Raw genomic sequence first — 17,291 nt, forward strand, 5'->3', positions numbered from 1 at the left:
CACAATGCCTTCTTCAGGCTCCAGCTGTTTGGGCAGTGTTATGCCACAAATGCCCTTTTGGTTTGTATCAGCTTATGCCTGGATGTCTCCATAGGGTTCTAGATTCGGGGAGGGTGCTAAGAATTCTGTTAGATACTAATGTAAGACAAAACATTATTGTTACTAGCAACAAAGCCAGTTGTGTGAAAAAATATAACGGGCTCTAGAAAAGTGTTGTTGGTCATTTTTTATTTTTCATGAAACATAACAATCAGTCATCTATGTTGAAAGACGCTGTATACAATTTTTTTGGTAAAGATTTTGTCAGAATTGGAAAGTAACTTTCCATACTCTGGTCCATGGACAATTTAAACTTTCATACTCTTGACAATGCAACATAGTTGTCCATGGGTAAAGACTGGTTCAGGAAGGTAGACACCTACTCCCAAAGAAGGTCTACTCAAATGTAAGGCCCATGCTATTCAATAGAGCTTACTCCGAGGAAACTACCTTCAGGATTGCAGCCAGGCTTTTTTAGGGAGGGAAGGATAAGCTTCACATGACCCCTGGGGACCCCCCCTCCAAGGTAAGCGTGGACTGGTGTCCAGCGCTGCTGGGCCATCCGCCTTCTCAGGGAGGTGCAGGGAGGAGTGCTTAGGCTGTCGATTCAGCAGGCCCCCGCCCAGCAATGCACCTGTGCAAAGATTAATGTGCATTCTGCCGTTCTTCCCCTCAGCACCCACCTGCTGTGGCCTGGGGCGAAGCACCCGTTTGCTGCTGAGAGGAGGCTCGGGGAGGCATGCTTAGGCCATTGAATTGGCATACCCCCTCCTTGAGGCAAGTGGGCACTTTGCAGCGGCCTCACGGTCAGGGTGCACCTGCACAAGAATACAAAGTGAGTCGTCTCCAATATGGCTTGCCTTTTATATAGTAGGATTACTCTTGTCATTATGTATTATAGATTGTATACATAACAACAATAAATAGTTTGGTTAAAGATCCCTAGTTCTCCCCTCCCCCCCCTCCCCAAGTTCTAGGATTCTCTAGTAATAAGGAAGCCTGTGATGTCCTTTAGTAATGAGCTTGGTTGCTCTTTGCAACTGTTCTTCCGGCAAATTACGCTTTCCCTCTCTCGTTCTCTCTGCTTACCACATTTCTTTGCCATTACTCCAACAATCCTTGGCTTTTCCCTTCCTCCAACTTTCTTGTAGATGTGACAGTTCTGCACCTTGGCCCCTCCAGCCTACCTCCTGCTCATCACCTCACGCCAGTCAAACATCTAGGAAAGAGAGCAGCACACTCTTGCCAAATTTCACTGCATTGTACTTTGCATATTGAATGCCATGTTCAGATCCCCCCACCCATTCCGTTTTACCCCTCAAAACGTAAAGCACGAATGCAACACGTGAGCGAGCCTGAATCTCTCTGTCCTTATTGAGTCTGCAGGCTGGCTCTGGGTTACTCACCCTTTGCAAAACAGGAGTGTTCCACGTTCTCCGTTCCTGTGCATGGGGCCCCCAATTCAGACCACAACTGTGGCACCTGTGCCGAAGAAGCTTCAGTCTTCTCCTCCGTGGTTGTGGGGGCACAGGTGCACCCCTGGGTTCCTCCATGGGCTGAGCAGGATGCCCTTGGGATGGTTTGGGGGGTTCGAATCAGGGGAGTTGGATCAGAACACTGGCAAACCTTGTTGCCTGCTGGGTTTTCCAACCTGTTTTCTGTCGCTTTACCGGCAGGCCTGCACTCGTGATAAACACATGCACCACGTCCTTCTAAACACACAAGTCCTTTATTAGGATGGATATAAGTGACACAGAGTGATTAATTCATGTTGCATCTGAAACGGATCATGGACTCTAAAAATCACAGGTCACACTTGGCAAGGCAGGCTTTCCAGTACAAGAAGCTGCTTTAAAGTAATTCAACGGTGAAAGGGCAAGTTCCTCTACTTTTTTATTTACTTTATTTATAGTCCACTTTTCTCATTTATGAAATCCCAGAAAGATTCAGAGTTCTTTTTGTTCTGTGTGAGTCTTTTAGACCTTTCCTTTGGCAAGAATTACTGGTTTTGTTCCCCAGGTTTTCTTATATAAAAATAGAATGGAATTTCCATATGTACAAACTGTACATTACGCGATATACAGATTTTTTTAAAAAACAAAACCTACATAAGGAGGGTGTTTCATAGGTGAAACAAAGGAGCAACCTGGAAAAGAAATTAAATACCTGCACATTTCATAAAAATTACATTAACTACAAAGAGTTTTTTGTTTGCAAATACCAAACAGTACAACTTAATTGGAAATCTTTCCCAACACACACACACACACGCACACCCACCCACCCACCATATACATAAATACACACATAGAAATAAATACATGTGTGTATATGTATATTAAGGCACATTTTCAAAAAATTCTTCTGTACATCACTGGCCCAAGTCAATAATTTAAGAACTCTTGGGAATGGCCTGGCTAGCAGCAGGCATGCTTTCTACAAGAGTAGGTGAGGGTGGTGAAAAGAGTTTCATTTTTATAAAGAGAGATGATGGGGTACGACTTTCCCTGGACTCTTGGAAACCTGAAGGAGATGGCTGTGGCCACTGAGCAGCGGGAAGAACATTTGGCACATGCTCAGAAGTCTTGTCTTAGCCAACCAGCCTGCAATGCAGGAAAGAAAAAAAGTAACCCCAGCAGACGCATGACTTTGGAAATCTGAGTTCTGGGCCTAACACCGGCTTCAGAAGCCATGTTGGTGGTCCAACACTTGTGAGCTTCAGCTCAGAATAGATGTCGAGGGGCCGTTAAACTTTTTGAGTAGCATCAGTTGGAGGCCCCAAATATCTTGCCGGAGGGGCTTGGAATACGGGCACCGAGATCTCCTGGAGGTCCGGCAGCCTTCCTGGGTGAGGAGGGGACAGCAATGTGATTGTTCTCTCAAAATCTCTGTGCAGGACTTTCTCGTAGACACTCTGCAGCCCCACCGTCTTGGGCAGCTGTGCCTGGTAGAAGTTATCACGGCGGAGTGAGTCCCTGGGCAGAGAGGTGCTCTTGCTGAACGTGGACAGCTGGGCCTTGGGGTGGGGCGACGCGTGGGGATTGGACCGGCCACAGGAGGGGCTCCAGCATCGATCAGAGTGGCCTAGGACCTTGCATTCCGCAGTACAAGCCCACAGCCCTGAAAAATGCAAGCGACAAAACAAATTCGTAATCACGGCCTGGCTGACCGGAAAGCCCACAGGCAGCTGATTGGGGAGCGGCAGAGCTATGGCATATTGGGGGCAGGGAAAGCTCCTGTTGCTACGGGCCAAACCACGCGGTTCTTTGTGGAGCTGTGACTGCAAAGACGCCCCCCCCCCAATTTGGATTAAGAAAAGAATCCATTCCTCTGACCATTCCCTTGATTGAATTCCCCCTCGCTATCAGAAGTCCCACACAAGCAAACGGAAAGTATTGATGAGGGAAGGCCACTCCCCGCAAGGACTTTTCCTGCCATTGTGGATGCCCGGGCACCCTGCCGTTTGCTCCTTAAAACTACGATCTTTCCCCATTCGTCTCCTGCCAGGTGTTTTTAGTACACATTGGAGGAATCTGACCCCGACAACAAATAATATACTGCAGGGAGATGTTTCCAAGTAGGACCACGCAGGACTCAAACACTACGTTAATCCCACTGAAGGCCATGGGACTGTATTTATTTAAGTGCAGCTCTTCCAGTTTAACTGGTTTGAAAATGAAACGAAGCATCTTCATGAGGCTGCTTGCCTGGAGATCTGTAAATGGCTGCTAAGCTTGCAATCGTTGGAACAGACCTGTGACATTTGCTGCTGGTCAGAATTGCGTCTGGAATGGGAAAGGCAACCAGCGTAGGGCTGTTCTTTCTCGAATTTATCGTGGCTTTACAGTGCTGTTCCCAGCACAATTACATCCTTCTAAACCCACACAGACTTCCATGAACAGAAGGTGGCAGCCCTGCGAAGGATAGAGCTGCCCCTGGCCGTAATTCTGCATGGAACGTATCTGCAGAAATCCTCACAACCCAGGCCAAACTCCACTGCCCACTCAGCCCTCGACTGCCATCTGGTGGGAAGTTTGCCGAACGCCCCTGACCCAACCCCTCGAATGCTGCCAAGCTCCAGGCGTGTGGCTCAGAGGGGGAGCCCAGTCCGGTCCCACTAGCTTTTACTTTCAGTTGCTCGTGTGGTTAGAAAGAGGCTATGATGCCTTCCCACCTTGGGTTAGCTTTAATAGAACTGCATCTACATCGCTGTTCTCTTTTATCTTGCAGGATCTTCAAATAATGCTGTATGAAAAGAAGCGGAGTGCATATGGCCTTGGATCTTCTGCAAAAATCCAGAAAGGCGTTTACTATGAATATGCGGTACTAATCCTACTTGTCAAAGGACAAAAAGGGATGGCGTTTGGACCTCAGTGGGAACTACAGAGAGACAGGTGCAGAGGGCAATGGGGGTGAAGGAGAAGTACAGGAACATGTGCCAATCTGACCGGCCCACCTTCGGAGAATAAATGCTCCTTTGGACCACTGTGCACTTACTTAACAGCAGTAATCGCACCTGTAGCCTGCCCCATGTCTAAGAAGCTTAGGGTGGCATACGTGGTCCACCCCGCCCCCAATTTATCCTCACAGTATCCCAGTGAGGTGGCATCTTACCCAGTGTCACCCGTTTGTCTCATGGACTTGAAATCCATGCCTCCCCTCCCCTGGCTCAGACTTCTATGCTCCACTCGACTATCTCAGCGGGGTGTGTTTTCCCCACGCACAACTCTACTTGCAACTTCTCACTTTGAAGCAGTGGTAGAACCCCTCATGTTGTCTTGGCTGAAAATAACACCCTGAGTTCCTGGAGGAAAGGGCAAGAGAAAAAGATAACACAGAGGCTCTTCTCCTCGGAGTTGCGGTGATGCGGAGTTGCGCTCCCTCTGGCAGCGGCTGCTTGCACTTCTCTCTGGTTCTGATTTTCATAGAAATCTGCAGCTGCTGCCAGAGCACCTCTTGACAGACAGTCACAAGCCGGCATTTCTGGTGCTCAGGTCTTCTGCAATGGCTGGCCTCTGCCCCTCCCCTGCTCCCTGGAGCCTGTGCCACAGCTGGAAGGAAGGCTTACCATTTTGCATGTGAGTGATGAGGTCCTTCTTCAGGGCGTCCCCGCTGATATCCGAGTCGCTGTCGTTGAAGTCGCTGTCGCCTTTGCCGCTGTCCTTTCCGCTGAACTTCTCCGCCTCTCTGCCTGAGATGGTGTTGAAGGAATGGCCCTTCCAGATGGCCACTGGGGCCCCCTGCTCTTTGCTGTAACTAGGAGTAGAGGTATAGGACTAAAGGGAAGAAAGCGGGAGCAAGGTGTGGATTGGGAGGGAGAGAGGAATCGATGTTAATAACAGCTGTGGAAATAGCAGTCTGATTCACATGGAAGACTCAAGTTTTTCACACCAAATCAATCCATTGGATATCAGCCCTTCACACCAAAGCTCTTTACCTGCCAAGTACCTTAGTTAAACTAGCCCATCAACCTACCAACAAATAACTTTAAATCCAAAAATTTCCAGCTTAATTTTTATAAGGACTGCAGAATAAAAATATCTAGCAATAAACGGCAGGCAAGGCTGCCCTCTTCCCTGACCTCCAGAGAGCCTGGGAAACTGAGCTCCAGGAACAGTACCTCTGAGTGGGGGTCTCGGAGCCGGCTGTGGCTGTCATATAGACTGGCGCTCTCTCTGCTGTTCTCAGAAGCTGGGATGTCTTCACTGGCTGGGGAGTCCTCAGGGCTGGCAAACGAGGATTTGCTGGGGAATGAGTGCACTTCAAAGCCTCGGGCTAGCGGGCTGGCAGGGGCCAGGCCCCCCTTGCCTTCTTGCCTCCCTTTCTCCAGTGGGGAGCTGTCCAGCGGCTCTTCCAGGGCTCCCTCCTTCTCCTTCTTGCGCTTGTTGCAAGTGGTGGCGATGGTGACGATTGCAACCAGCAGCAAGGTGCAGCTGCCAGCCAGGACAATGATGACAATCAACGGGACGTCCCACTGCAGTGCCGTCCTTTCCCCAGAGCTGGACTTGGCCAGGGAGTCCCGGCCACCGGAGGGAGGTGCCTCATCTGTGACTAGAAAGCTGACCATGGCTGTGGTGGAGAGTGGGGGCCGTCCCCCATCTGCCACCCTGAGAAGAGCTTGGTAAACCTGGCCCAGCTGCTCTTCGGAGAGGCTCTGGGCCAGGAAGATCTCTCCCGTTTTCTGGTTGATGGCAAAGAGGTCCAGTGCCCCCGGGTGCTGCTGCTGCTGCTGCTGCGGGTCTTTTAAAAGGGCAAAGCTCAGTTCCGAGTTGATGCCCTCATCGGCGTCTCGGGCTTTGATATGCATCACGAGGGAGTCCTGGGAGGCCTTGCTGGACACTCCAATCTCCAGGGATCCATTGTGGAGGGGCGGGTGAGTGATGAGGGGCGCGTTGTCGTTCTGGTCCATCACTCGCACCCGGACCACGGCGGTGCCAGAAAGCGGCGGAGAGCCGCCGTCCACGGCCTGGACGCTCACCTCCAGCTGCTTGAGGAGCTCGTAGTCGAAGGCGCGGGCGGCGTAGAGGGCGCCGGTGGCCGGGTCCAGCGAGAGGTAGGTGGCAAGGGAGGCGTCAGCGGCCGGGGCCGGGCCGTCGAGCAGGTGGTAGGAGAGGCGGCCGTTGGCGCCCAGGTCCGGGTCGGAGGCCAGCAGGGCGGCCAGGTAGGCACCGGGCGCGTTGTTCTCCAGCAGCACCAGCTCGTAGCGGGCCTCGGCGAAGCGCGGCGCGTTGTCGTTCTCGTCGGCCAAGCGCACGGTGAGGCGGCGCACGGTGCGGGCGGGGGGCGAGCCCAGGTCCTCGGCCACGAGCGTGAGGTTGTACTCGGGCACGCGCTCGCGGTCCAGGGGCGCAGCGGTGAGTAGCAGGTAGCTGGCCTCGTAGGCGCGCTGCAGGGCGAAGGGCTGCTGCGGCGCGGGCAGCAGGGCCAGGCGCACCTGCCCGTTGGCGCCCGCGTCGCCGTCCGAGGCGCTGACCAGCGCCACCAGGCTCTGGGGCGCCGCCGCCTCGCTGACGAAGGCCAGGCCGGCCTCGGCCCCCGCCGCCGGGCTGCCCGGGCCTGCCGAGAGCGCGCTGACGGCCAGGGCCGGCGCGTTGTCGTTCACGTCGAGGAGGCGCACCAGCACCTTGCAGCTGGCGGCCAGCGGGCTGGCGCCGCGGTCGCTGGCCTGCACGTCGAGCTCGTAGGCGCGCTGCAGCTCGTAGTCCAGAGCGGCGCGCAGGCTGAGGCGGCCCGAGAGCGGGTCGAGGGCGAAGAGGCGGCGCGCCTCGGGAGGCACCTGGCTGCCCCACGAGTAGAGCAGCTGCCCGTTGGCGCCCTCGTCCGGGTCGGCGGCGTCCAGCTCGAGCAGCAGCGCGCCCGGCGGCGCGTCCTCGGGCAGCTCCAGGGTCAGGAGCGCGCCGCGCGGGAAGGCGGGCGCGTTGTCGTTGGCGTCCAGCACGCGCACGCTGAGCGTGGCCGTGCCCGAGCGCGCCGGCCGCCCGCCGTCCTTGGCCACCAGCTCCAGGCGGTAGGCGGCCTGCGCCTCACGATCCAGCTCGCGCAGCAGCACCAGCTCGGCGCCCTTGCGCCCGTCGGCGCGGCTCTGCGCCTCCAGGCCGAAGGGGCCGTCGGCGGGCGAGAGCGCGAAGCTCTGCACGCCGTTGGAGCCGGCGTCCGGGTCGCGGGCCAGCTCGAGCGGCAGGCGGGTGCCCGGCGCGGCGCTCTCCGACACCTCCAGCGCCAGCACGGGCTGTGGGAAGCGCGGCGCGTGGTCGTTGATGTCGCGCACCTCCAGCTCCACGTGCAGCAGGCGGTACTGCGCGCCCCCGCGGCCGCCGCCCAGGCTCACCACGTCGAAGGGCAGCACGCAGGGCTCCTCCGCCGGCCCGCACAGCGCCTCCCGGTCCAGCCGCTCGGCGCCCACGCTCAGCTGCCCGTCCCGCTCGCGCACCCGCACCGCCGAGCTGTTGCCCGGCTGCTGCAGCAGGCGGAAGCTGCGCTCGCCCTCCGTCGGCTTCAGGGGCAGCTCCTCCGCCAGGGTGCCGATGACAGTGCCGGGGGGCTCCTCCTCGTGGGTGTAGTAGCGCAGAGTCTTGCCCGCCACAGCGGGCAGCAGCCAGCCCAGGCAGAGAAGCCGCACAGCCTGGCAGAGCCCAATTGCGGGGCGCCCATCACGGCGAGGGGCCATCGCCCCAGAGGCTGTCGGGCGAGCCGAGGGGCGAAGGGGCAGGCGAGCCGGCGCTTCCCGTCTAGTCCTCAGCCAGGCATGGGACGCCCGCAGCTCAGCTCAGCTCAGCTCGGCGCACGGCCTCCCGAGCTCCTTCCCTCGCCGGCCGCGCGTCGCCCTTCGCCGCCTGGCTTTTATGCCGCTTCCAAGCCGGAGCGGCGCCTCTGGAGGAGCTTTAATAGACACCGGTATGCAAATCCGCCCGGCCGATCAGCCAATGGCAGCTCCGCTTTTCCTCCCCGGACGCCTTTTCGTGCCAAAAAAAAAAAAAAAAGAGGCTGGCTGGAGCGGGGGAGAGGCGGAGGCGGCGGGCTGGACCGACGGGGCCTCCGCGCCTCCCTTTGCAGCCTCAGCCCTCGGACGCGCTTGGGGGGAGCCAAGTGCGGGTCGAAGGGGAGCCGTCGAAGCCCGAGAGAAAGCGTGTCCCGAAGGACTGTAACCTGGAGTCGGTGGAAACGGCAAAGACCCGCCCGGGAGTCATCCCAGAATGCGCGTCGCAGCGCCCTGCCCTGCCTCCCTTGAAGGGGGCTCACTCGCCCCGCCCACCCTGCCGCCCACCGTTCTTCGTCTCCGACGGCGAGGAGGCAGAAATCCCTCGCACCTTTCCCAGGCGCCCTTCCCGACGGGACTTTGGCGCCCCGGCACAGCTGGCGTGGCCTCTGGACCGCTCCCAGGCTCGAAGCCAGGCGAGGCGAGGCGAGGCGAGCCAAGTCGGCGTCGGGACCCTTCTCCCAAGCGGCCCCGCGCCCGAAGCTCCCCGCGCCCTGGTCGGCTGCCTTTGCAGCCCCGCGTGACAAGTGCAAAAGGGGGTTGTGTGTGAAGGGGCGGCGGGGGCGGGGGGCTGCGGCGGCGGGCCCGCAGAAGGGACGGAGCTGGGCGCCGCCCGCAGGCCTTTCCAGCCAGACCCTCCGCCGCGAATGGCCCCGAAGGAGACACAATGGCCGCGCCTCTCCGGTCGGTCGCCCCCGGGGCCGCCCTCCTGGTGCCTGCCGCGCCCAGCCAGCGGATCGGCTTTCTGTCCGAGCCGGCCGCGCTCCAGCCCAACACAATCACAGCGGGAAGCCGAAACCTGGCGCGGCCCGGCGGAGCTGGGGCGCTGGCTGGCGGGCAGGGGCCGAGGGGCCGGGAGAGCCGTCTGCCTCCGGGAAGGCAGGAGAGCCCCGTCAGCCCCGGGCCGTCCGCGCCTTCGCTCGGCCTCCCAGCGACAGGCAGCCGAGTCGATTCTCTCCGAGCTTCTCGGAGCCGCGCCGCGACTGTGGCCGCTCTGACAGCTTGGAGCGGCCGGGAAGGCGGGGCGGGAGAGGAGCCGGGAACGCGCCCCGTCCGGGGGCAGGAAGGAGCCCGGACCCAGCCCGGCTCGACGCAAAGAGGCTGGGGGCAAAACCCTTCAGCAAACGGGGAGGACCCCGGCGGAGGGATCCGTGCGCAAACCTCCGCAGAGCGCTCCGCAGTCACGGCCAGCATTTTATGTCTCGGGAGGCCAGCGGGCTCTCTCGGGAACCCGGGAGAGGACGGATGGAAAGCGCCCCCCCCCCGCCCTCCAAAGAGTAGACAGCAGCGAGATTCGCGGAGCTCCCACTCTGTCGCAGCCCCCCCCCCCGCCCCGGCGACCCCACACCAGCGGCAGACCTTCCTGCCCCTCCCTTGGGGATCTGGCGCAGGCTGTGGAAGCGCCCCCCCCCTCCCCCAGGCGTTCTTCTCAGTAAGGGAGGATGGCTTGGCAGCCTTGGGAGGGGGTGGAGGTCAGGCTGTCGTGGGGAGAAAGCCCACTGGTGGGCAGAGGCTTGGCCTTCTTGGCCCGGATCCAGAGCCGCACTGCTCTGGCGTGCCCTGGACCAGGCTGCCTGCCTGTTTATTTGCTTCATTTCTACCTGCCTTTCTCCCCAATGGGGAGCAACCTACATCATTCTCCTCTCCTCTGCTTTTTCCTCACAACAACCCTGCGAGGTAGGTTAGTCTGAGAGTGTGTGCGCTTCCATGGCAGAGGGGTGAGGTTGAAACAGGGTTTCCCAGATCCTAGTTGGGTGCTGTAACCACTGTGCAATACCATTGGTCCATCGAGGTCGGTATTGTCTATTCAGGCTGTCAGTGGCTCTCCAGGGTCTCTGGTGGAGGTCTTTCATGTCACCTCCTACTCAGTCCTTCTAATGGGAGTGGCTGGGGATTGAACCTGGGACCTTTTGCAAGCCAAGCAGATGCTCTTCCCCTCAGCCAAAGCCCCTCCTCCACATAGCCCAGTACTGGCTCTCCAAAGTGTCAAGGAGAAAAAGATCCAGAGGAGTTCAGCATGTTAGTCTGTATTTGCAAAATAGTAAAGACTCCAGTGGCACCTTTAAGATTAACCAATTTGATTGTAGCATCAGCTTTCAAGAACCACAGCTCTCTTGGTCAGATACATCTTGGTCAGATACATCTGACCAAGAGAGCTGTGGTTGTCGAAAGCTGATGCTACAATCAAGTTGATTAGTCTTAAAGGTGCTACTGGACTCTTTATTACAAGGAGAAAAAAATCTTTCCCCAGTCCTCCAATGCCTACTTTCCAGCGTGCTGAATCTCTTCCTCCACAGGCTCTTGTTCTTCCGCTCAGAAGTGCAGAATCCTTTGAATGGCACCCAGACCCATCAAATGGAAGACTCGCCATTACAGCCTGTTTTGCTGGAAGTAAGGCAGCCTTACTTCTCTTGGGCTCACTGCCCAGCCTGCAGGCTCACTTGTGCAGGCAACAATGGAACCTCCTCCAGCGCTCGCACCAGGGCCGGATTTCTGGAGGTGGAGGAGTAATAGCCTGTGGCCTGCCCTCTTTGAGAGCTGTAATCTCAGTGTGCAAAATGTGAGAAACGAGAATGCTCCTGCCCCCTGGCACCAATCTCATCCAGTATAAGCAGGAGCCATAGAACCAGACGGGGTTGGGTTGGCCGCTGCAGAAGAGGACGCCACAACACCCCTGGTCTTGTTACCACATCTCTGCTGGCTCTGCTTTCCCATCCTATTCAACACCTTTCCCATCCACTTTGTGGCTGCTGCGTGGAAACTTGGTAGCTACAACCCCCTCCCCCGTAACATCCCTCCTTTGGGATTTAAGATGTTTTAAATCAGACAATAAATGAGCAAAATCTGGGAAGGCCCATCTGTTATCAGCATTAACTAGTCTGGTGCAACTAGCCAAGGAAAAAAAATCTGTTTTTCTTGGTTACATGAACATTACATTACCCAGTACTTCCTCTACTCCATTGAACCCCATTGTTTATTTTTTCCTACCACTTACGGTACATAAACCAATCACATTCATTCAATGGAGGATCCATTCATTGCACAAAATATGTTTAGTCTTTAAGGTGCCTATTTATTTAGGTGCAAAACAGGCTCTAGTCCATACAGGATTGTTAGTCTTCAGGATGCAGCTGCAGCTAACAAACGTGGTTATTGTTTTGGAACTGTAGTCTACAGTGGGCTGGTAGGTCCCAGTTCTGCTGTAGCCTGTGTGTGGCGCCGCTGGCAGCCTTGGCTAGGGATGCCTGTTGGCCCCGGAATCCTTCAAAGAGGCATTTGGCATGAAGACCTGAAGACCTTTCCCGTGAAGATTCACCTCTATTGAATGCCTGTCTGTCGTCTTTGCTGGGCAACTGACAGCCAGTTTCTTTACTTCAAAATAAGTCCTGGAGTTCAATGGGATTTAGTCCCAAGTAAGTGACAACAACCTTATTTTACAGACTTGGTATGCAGGACTAGATAAAGACTGAATAAGCCGGCACAATCAAAATTTAAATGCAGTGGGACACCCCCCCCCCAGATGCTGGCAAATTAAACCTGAACAGATTGGAATGTCCTCAGTCACGCGGGGAGTTCTTAGGGGCTGTGCCTGAAAGACGGGACTCAGTTGGCTCAGCTCTTGTCAAGCGAGCTTTAGAAACATTCCGAGCTGGCCCATCCATCCTTTCCTCCAGAGCATTTGAGTTAAAAAACGATTAACGGCGCCATCATCCTAGGCCGCTGGCTTCGATGGACTTTAAGGGGTGTTGCTCTGTTAAGGACTCAAACGCGACCTCGCTGGGCCTTGGGCCCAGTGCTTTGTGTTCAGGTAGAGGCGACTGGTGGAGCAATTGGGCGGGAGGGGGGCAGGGGGCAGCCTGGCAGGAGGCTGGCACCCCCAACATGCCGCCCTGGAGGGGGATCTCACGCAAGTTACCCGGCTGCGGGGCTTGCGCCCAAGCAGATGCGGGCCGGTTCCTCCTCCGGACTGGGCCGTGTTGCCGAAGGCGGCGGCAGCCACAGGGCTCGCGAGGTGACCCGCTACCGCTGTCTCGCGCTCAGGTGCCTGGGCCGCACGGAACCGGAGAGAGGCGTCTAAGTTGCCCGGAAGGACGGAAGGCGGGCGGCTCGACAGGCGGCGCGGGAGAAGGGCCGCCGGGGCACGCGCGCAAGGCTAGTCTGGCTGGCCGCCGTGAATTCACAGGCGCGCAGTCCTCGAGGCCTTCGCCCCGGCAGTTCCGCGGTGCCATCCCCGCCGCAGCGCCCGCTCTGCCTGCAGCTGGCGGCCCGTCGGGGGGCCGGGAGGGCCGCTGTCGCCGCACGCGAGGGAGCGGCGCGGAGGCCCTGTGGCGGCACGCGAGTGGAGCGCGCTGGCTCGGCTGCCGGAGCAAGCCCGCGGGCCCGGCGGGAAGCGGGAGGCCCACAAAGGCCTTTGTGCGCGCCCCGAAAGGCCGGCGCTCCGGGGCTTAGTGGCCCCCAGGCGCGCCACAATGGCCGGCCCGCCTCGGCCCTCTGCGCCGCCTCCGCGGGCCTCGCGTGCGCCCCCCCCGGCCGTCGCGTGAGGGATTAGGGGCCCGCGGACAAAGGCCCGCCTCAGCTGGCGCGGGGGCCGCGGCGCTCTCCGGCCGCATAATAGGATTAGCCTCTCCGTGGCGAGCCGGCGACGGCGTGTAATGGCGTTTTAATGAGGATTAGACGGCGGGCGGGGGAAGAGGCGGCCCGGCGGGGAGGCGAGAGGCCGTGGAGGGGCCCGGCTCGAGGGCAGGACCAGGGCGCGCCTGGCTGCCTGGCGCCTTCGAGCGGCTCCTTGACGGGCCTGCCGGGCCTCCTCCAGTTTCTCCCCGGCTTCCTGCCCCTTCGCTTCCTTGGCTCTCGAAGCTGCAGGCCGTTGGGCGTAGCCAGTTTGGTGTAGTGGCACTCTAAGTTGGAGGCTCGGGTTTGATCCCTCGCTCCTCTGCTTGAAGCCAGCAGGGTGAGGGTGCCTCAGTCACAGCTTCTCCCAGCTCTCTCAGCCCCAGCCACCTTGCAGGGTGTTTGCTTTTGTGGGGATAATAAGGGCACACTTTGTAAACAGCTCTGAGTGGGTGTTAAGTCATCCAGAAGGGCGATATGTTGTTGTTATTATTTCTCCCCCTTCCTCCTTGTAGAGGACAAAGACCCTTTGACAGACCCTCCATACAGACTGGAGGGGACAGGAAACGACCAAATGCTTCAGAATCTGGCCCTTCACCAAATAGGTGATGTTGAGAAATTGGGTGACAGTGTCTTCCTTCCCCCCATTCATTTCTGCACGGGTTTAGCTATGGCTATAAATGGCAGACTTCACTGAAAAGAAAGCTATGCCGAAGAATCCCATGGTGACAGGAAGAAGGGTTGGAAACGGGGGATAGGGTGCTTCCTGGGACCCCCTGTTGGTTAAGATGTTCTGCATGTTCACCTTGTGTTTCACAAAGCCACACTGGAGGCCCGGGATAGGGTCCGATAGCATGGAAGGGAGGAACCCACTGCCAGCTCTGTCCATATGCCAACGAGAGCAACTTTATCACAGAACCCAAAAACATCTGCCCGAACCCATTCACTTGCTGGTCCTCCAGTGTGGCCTAGGCAGTCGCCTACCAGTGGGGAAGCCCTGTTGGTCTCCTGCAACCAGAATCAAAAAGGAGCCTTGTGGCACTTTAAAGGCCAACAGATTTACTCCAGCGTAAGCTTCTGGTGAGTAGAGCCCACTTGTTAGATGCGTGACATGGATTCTCAGTCAGCAGAATACAGACACAGTAAAAGGAGGGGGTGGGCGGGAAATCTCAGTAATCCCCCCACAATGTCCTGCTCCTTCATAGATCAAGCTGTACAAAAGAATAAATAGACACACAGGGCAGTATTCAGAAACAAGCAGGAGAACGTTTCTGCCTCCTGGGACACTCTTGCTGATCTCCAAGCCATCATTCTTCAACAAAGGAACTTCAAGTGGAGACTCCAGCAACCAGTGGCTGAATTACAATTTGTCAGTCCGGTGCGGTGGATCTTGTAAACTTTCTGCTGGTCAAAGCACTTCAGTCCCTGCTGTCGTCTTCCCCCACCATTGCCCTGAAAACATCCTGCTGTTGATCATGAGTGAAAAGCCATGGGGAGGGGGGTTGAAATGAGGAGGGGGTTTGAGTGAGATTGCCTCTCCCTCTTCCAATGGTGGACGGTCAGCAGGTACAGCCCTGCTGTTGAGTTGTATTAACCAGAGCCTGCATCTTTATTAGACACTAACTGTACAAATACTTAACATGTGGACTCTTCGAGTACAGCAGTTGCATGGGGCTTGGTTGTGTGCTGCTTGGGTATACTTTTGCATCGTAAGCCTGTGGACAGCAAGTGTCCTTTGGTAGCTCAGGACAAGTCCTCATTTCAGTCTGTTCAGTTCCGCTGAAATTAGTGATGCCAATTTATGAATGCTTCAGATTCAGCACAAATTCATGGACTCCCAAGTCTATGTAATATATGTCCCTGCCTGCCTGCCTGCCTGACCATTACTTCCTCACCATTCACTCCTGTGAGAAGAAAAACAAGAATTCTGGCCTCGGGGACCCTCTTACAGTCAGGATGAAACTTGCCCCAATACCTGTCACAAGGAAGGGTTATTCCAAGGCATGCTGCAGATACCAGCCAGTCATTTTGGAGGGCATTTTGCTGATACATCGTTTTTATGTTTTTGATAACATAGTTGTCTTTTACAATTTTTGTGATGAAAACCATTAACATGGATTGGTTTGTGATCAGCTGTATCATTGAATCTCAGAGGGTTTGCTGGGAAGTTCTGTCCTCCCAGGAAATCTCTGGCCTTGCTCTGTCATTCAAATCCGAAGACAACGATGCCCCTAATTTCACAGAGGGGGCAGGAGGGGTTGTAGAATGCAGCCCTCTTTCCTTCCTTTCATCCTATTGAAAAGCTGCTTTCCTTTCAGCTGAGGACATGAGGCTTTCTTCCCCTATGCAGCGGATGATTCTGCAGCCTTCAATAATCTACAAAAACAAAAGTGCCCCTTATGCTCCTTGGGCTAAACAATTGCTCGTGTTTAATCAGCTCTGTCCCCAACCAAGGATGTGGGTTTTAACCTGTCAAGTGCTACAAGATGAGGCTGATCAAAAGCCTGCTGGAAACAAAAGACTGGAACTAACTTGAGGGACATTTTTGTTACTGTTTGCATGTGAAAGTTGCCTACTGTATAATGCCCGACTCTGCTTGCAAATCTTGCAGAAGGAAACTCGAGATGGGTGTGTAAATTATGGCTTGTAGAATGGAGTCTTCTACCTCCAGCGCGGCACTTTTAGATGCTGTTCTGTTTGGTTTATGGAGAGATCAAGGAATTGTTTGGTATTAAAAACACAAATCAGAAACATCAGTGCATTCCACTTCCCACATAAAACACCAAGATGTTTCTAGCTCTTGTTGACTGGGTAGTTGAGATTTTCCTTCCAGAGATTAAGAACAGATCAAGACAAGGTTAAATGATTCTTCCTGGCTAACTGCCTTTAAACAGTTGCCGTGTAAAGTCAGTCAGGGCAAGGGAAGGGGCTGTGCTACCGTCCAGCTTTTTGGAGACCCTGTTCATGTAACTGTGTGTATGTGTTGTGTGCATGCGTGTGTGTCCCCTTACCCCGATCTGCCTTCCAAGGCATCACGTGATCTGTTTGTCATTGGTGGACCAGTCCTGGTCACCACATTCCCTTGGAGGTATCAGTTGGATCTTGTGAATCTGTTGTGCTCCGCTGACAGCAGCACTTTCCTCCAGTACTAGGTGCTAGTGGAAGAGTGATCGTTAGTGGATGATTAGGGTCCAGCCCTTGTAACCTCTTTCAATAATGTCTTTCCCAATTTATGACAGACTGTTGCTTTTGTGAGCCTGCTTGACCTCAGAAGCCAGGTACGAGAACAGCATTGAATAAAATTAATAAAATAAAATTTTCCCAACTTTTTCATATGAGGTTATGTTTCCCTGTCTCCCTCCCTCTCACAACCACCCACAGCTTGCCCTACTTTGCTTTCAAGTGTTCCCTTCCTTCTGTTCTGAGCTCCTTTCCCACAGTAAAGACTACCTCAGGCACTCGTTGATTGGCTTTAATACTGCTGAGGCGTCCCGCCCGCCCGCCCGCCTCCCTCTCTCTGCTTCTTTCTGTTCTCTCCCTTGTCCTATCTTTGTCCATGCCTAAGTTTTGGTGTATTGCCTCTAGCAGATGAGGAGAGTCCCCCTGCTGCTCTCAGACTTCCAAAGAATAAGTCGTCATCGTTGTCGTCGTCATCATCATCAACAACAAAAACAACATCAACAACAAGAAGTCAAATTTGGCTGCTGTTGCTGCTGTCCAGAAGGCTGTGGCAGGCCAGTCAAAGATTGTAGCAGTGTTTGGGATTCATTCCAAGGAACGATTCCAGCTTAGTCTTTCTGTTGGTGTCTGGACTCTGGACGCATGGGGCTCACGGAGGCTATTGCCTCAGTAGGCAGCTCAACTCGTCCCCTCCTCCTCACACCTTAAAAAATTATTAATCTCAAAATACAAATGCAATACAGTAGTGAGAAAACAAGCACATTAACACTTATCCAGATACTATATATGCAGACTATTCAAAAATACACAAGAGGAAATAGCTAAAGTCCAGAAAAAGAACCTCAACCAGGAAGGACAGCCCTTCCGCATCACTTAGTGCCACGCCCTAAAGTATCCACACCTTTCTGCACAGACTGATTCTGTGGCACAGAGAAAAAGGAAAACTTCTTACGTTAGGTTCCAGGGGTTTCATGTGTACTAGTCA

General features: G+C 55.4%; 1 protein-coding gene across 1 annotated transcript; it reads right to left on the reverse strand.

The window, feature by feature from the left end:
• Positions 1-2,406: 2,406 nt before the first annotated feature.
• Positions 2,407-8,206, reverse strand: PCDH8 (protocadherin 8). Its single transcript, XM_054973486.1, has 3 exons — positions 5,660-8,206; positions 5,108-5,315; positions 2,407-3,159 (listed from the first exon to the last, which is right to left on the reverse strand). The coding sequence occupies exons 1-3, from the start codon at positions 8,204-8,206 to the stop codon at positions 2,786-2,788; spliced, it is 3,129 nt and encodes a 1,042-aa protein (XP_054829461.1). The 3' UTR covers positions 2,407-2,785.
• Positions 8,207-17,291: the final 9,085 nt, after the last annotated feature.

Source organism: Eublepharis macularius, chromosome 3 (assembly GCF_028583425.1).
Source record: "Eublepharis macularius isolate TG4126 chromosome 3, MPM_Emac_v1.0, whole genome shotgun sequence".
Lineage (NCBI taxonomy): Eukaryota > Metazoa > Chordata > Lepidosauria > Squamata > Eublepharidae > Eublepharis > Eublepharis macularius.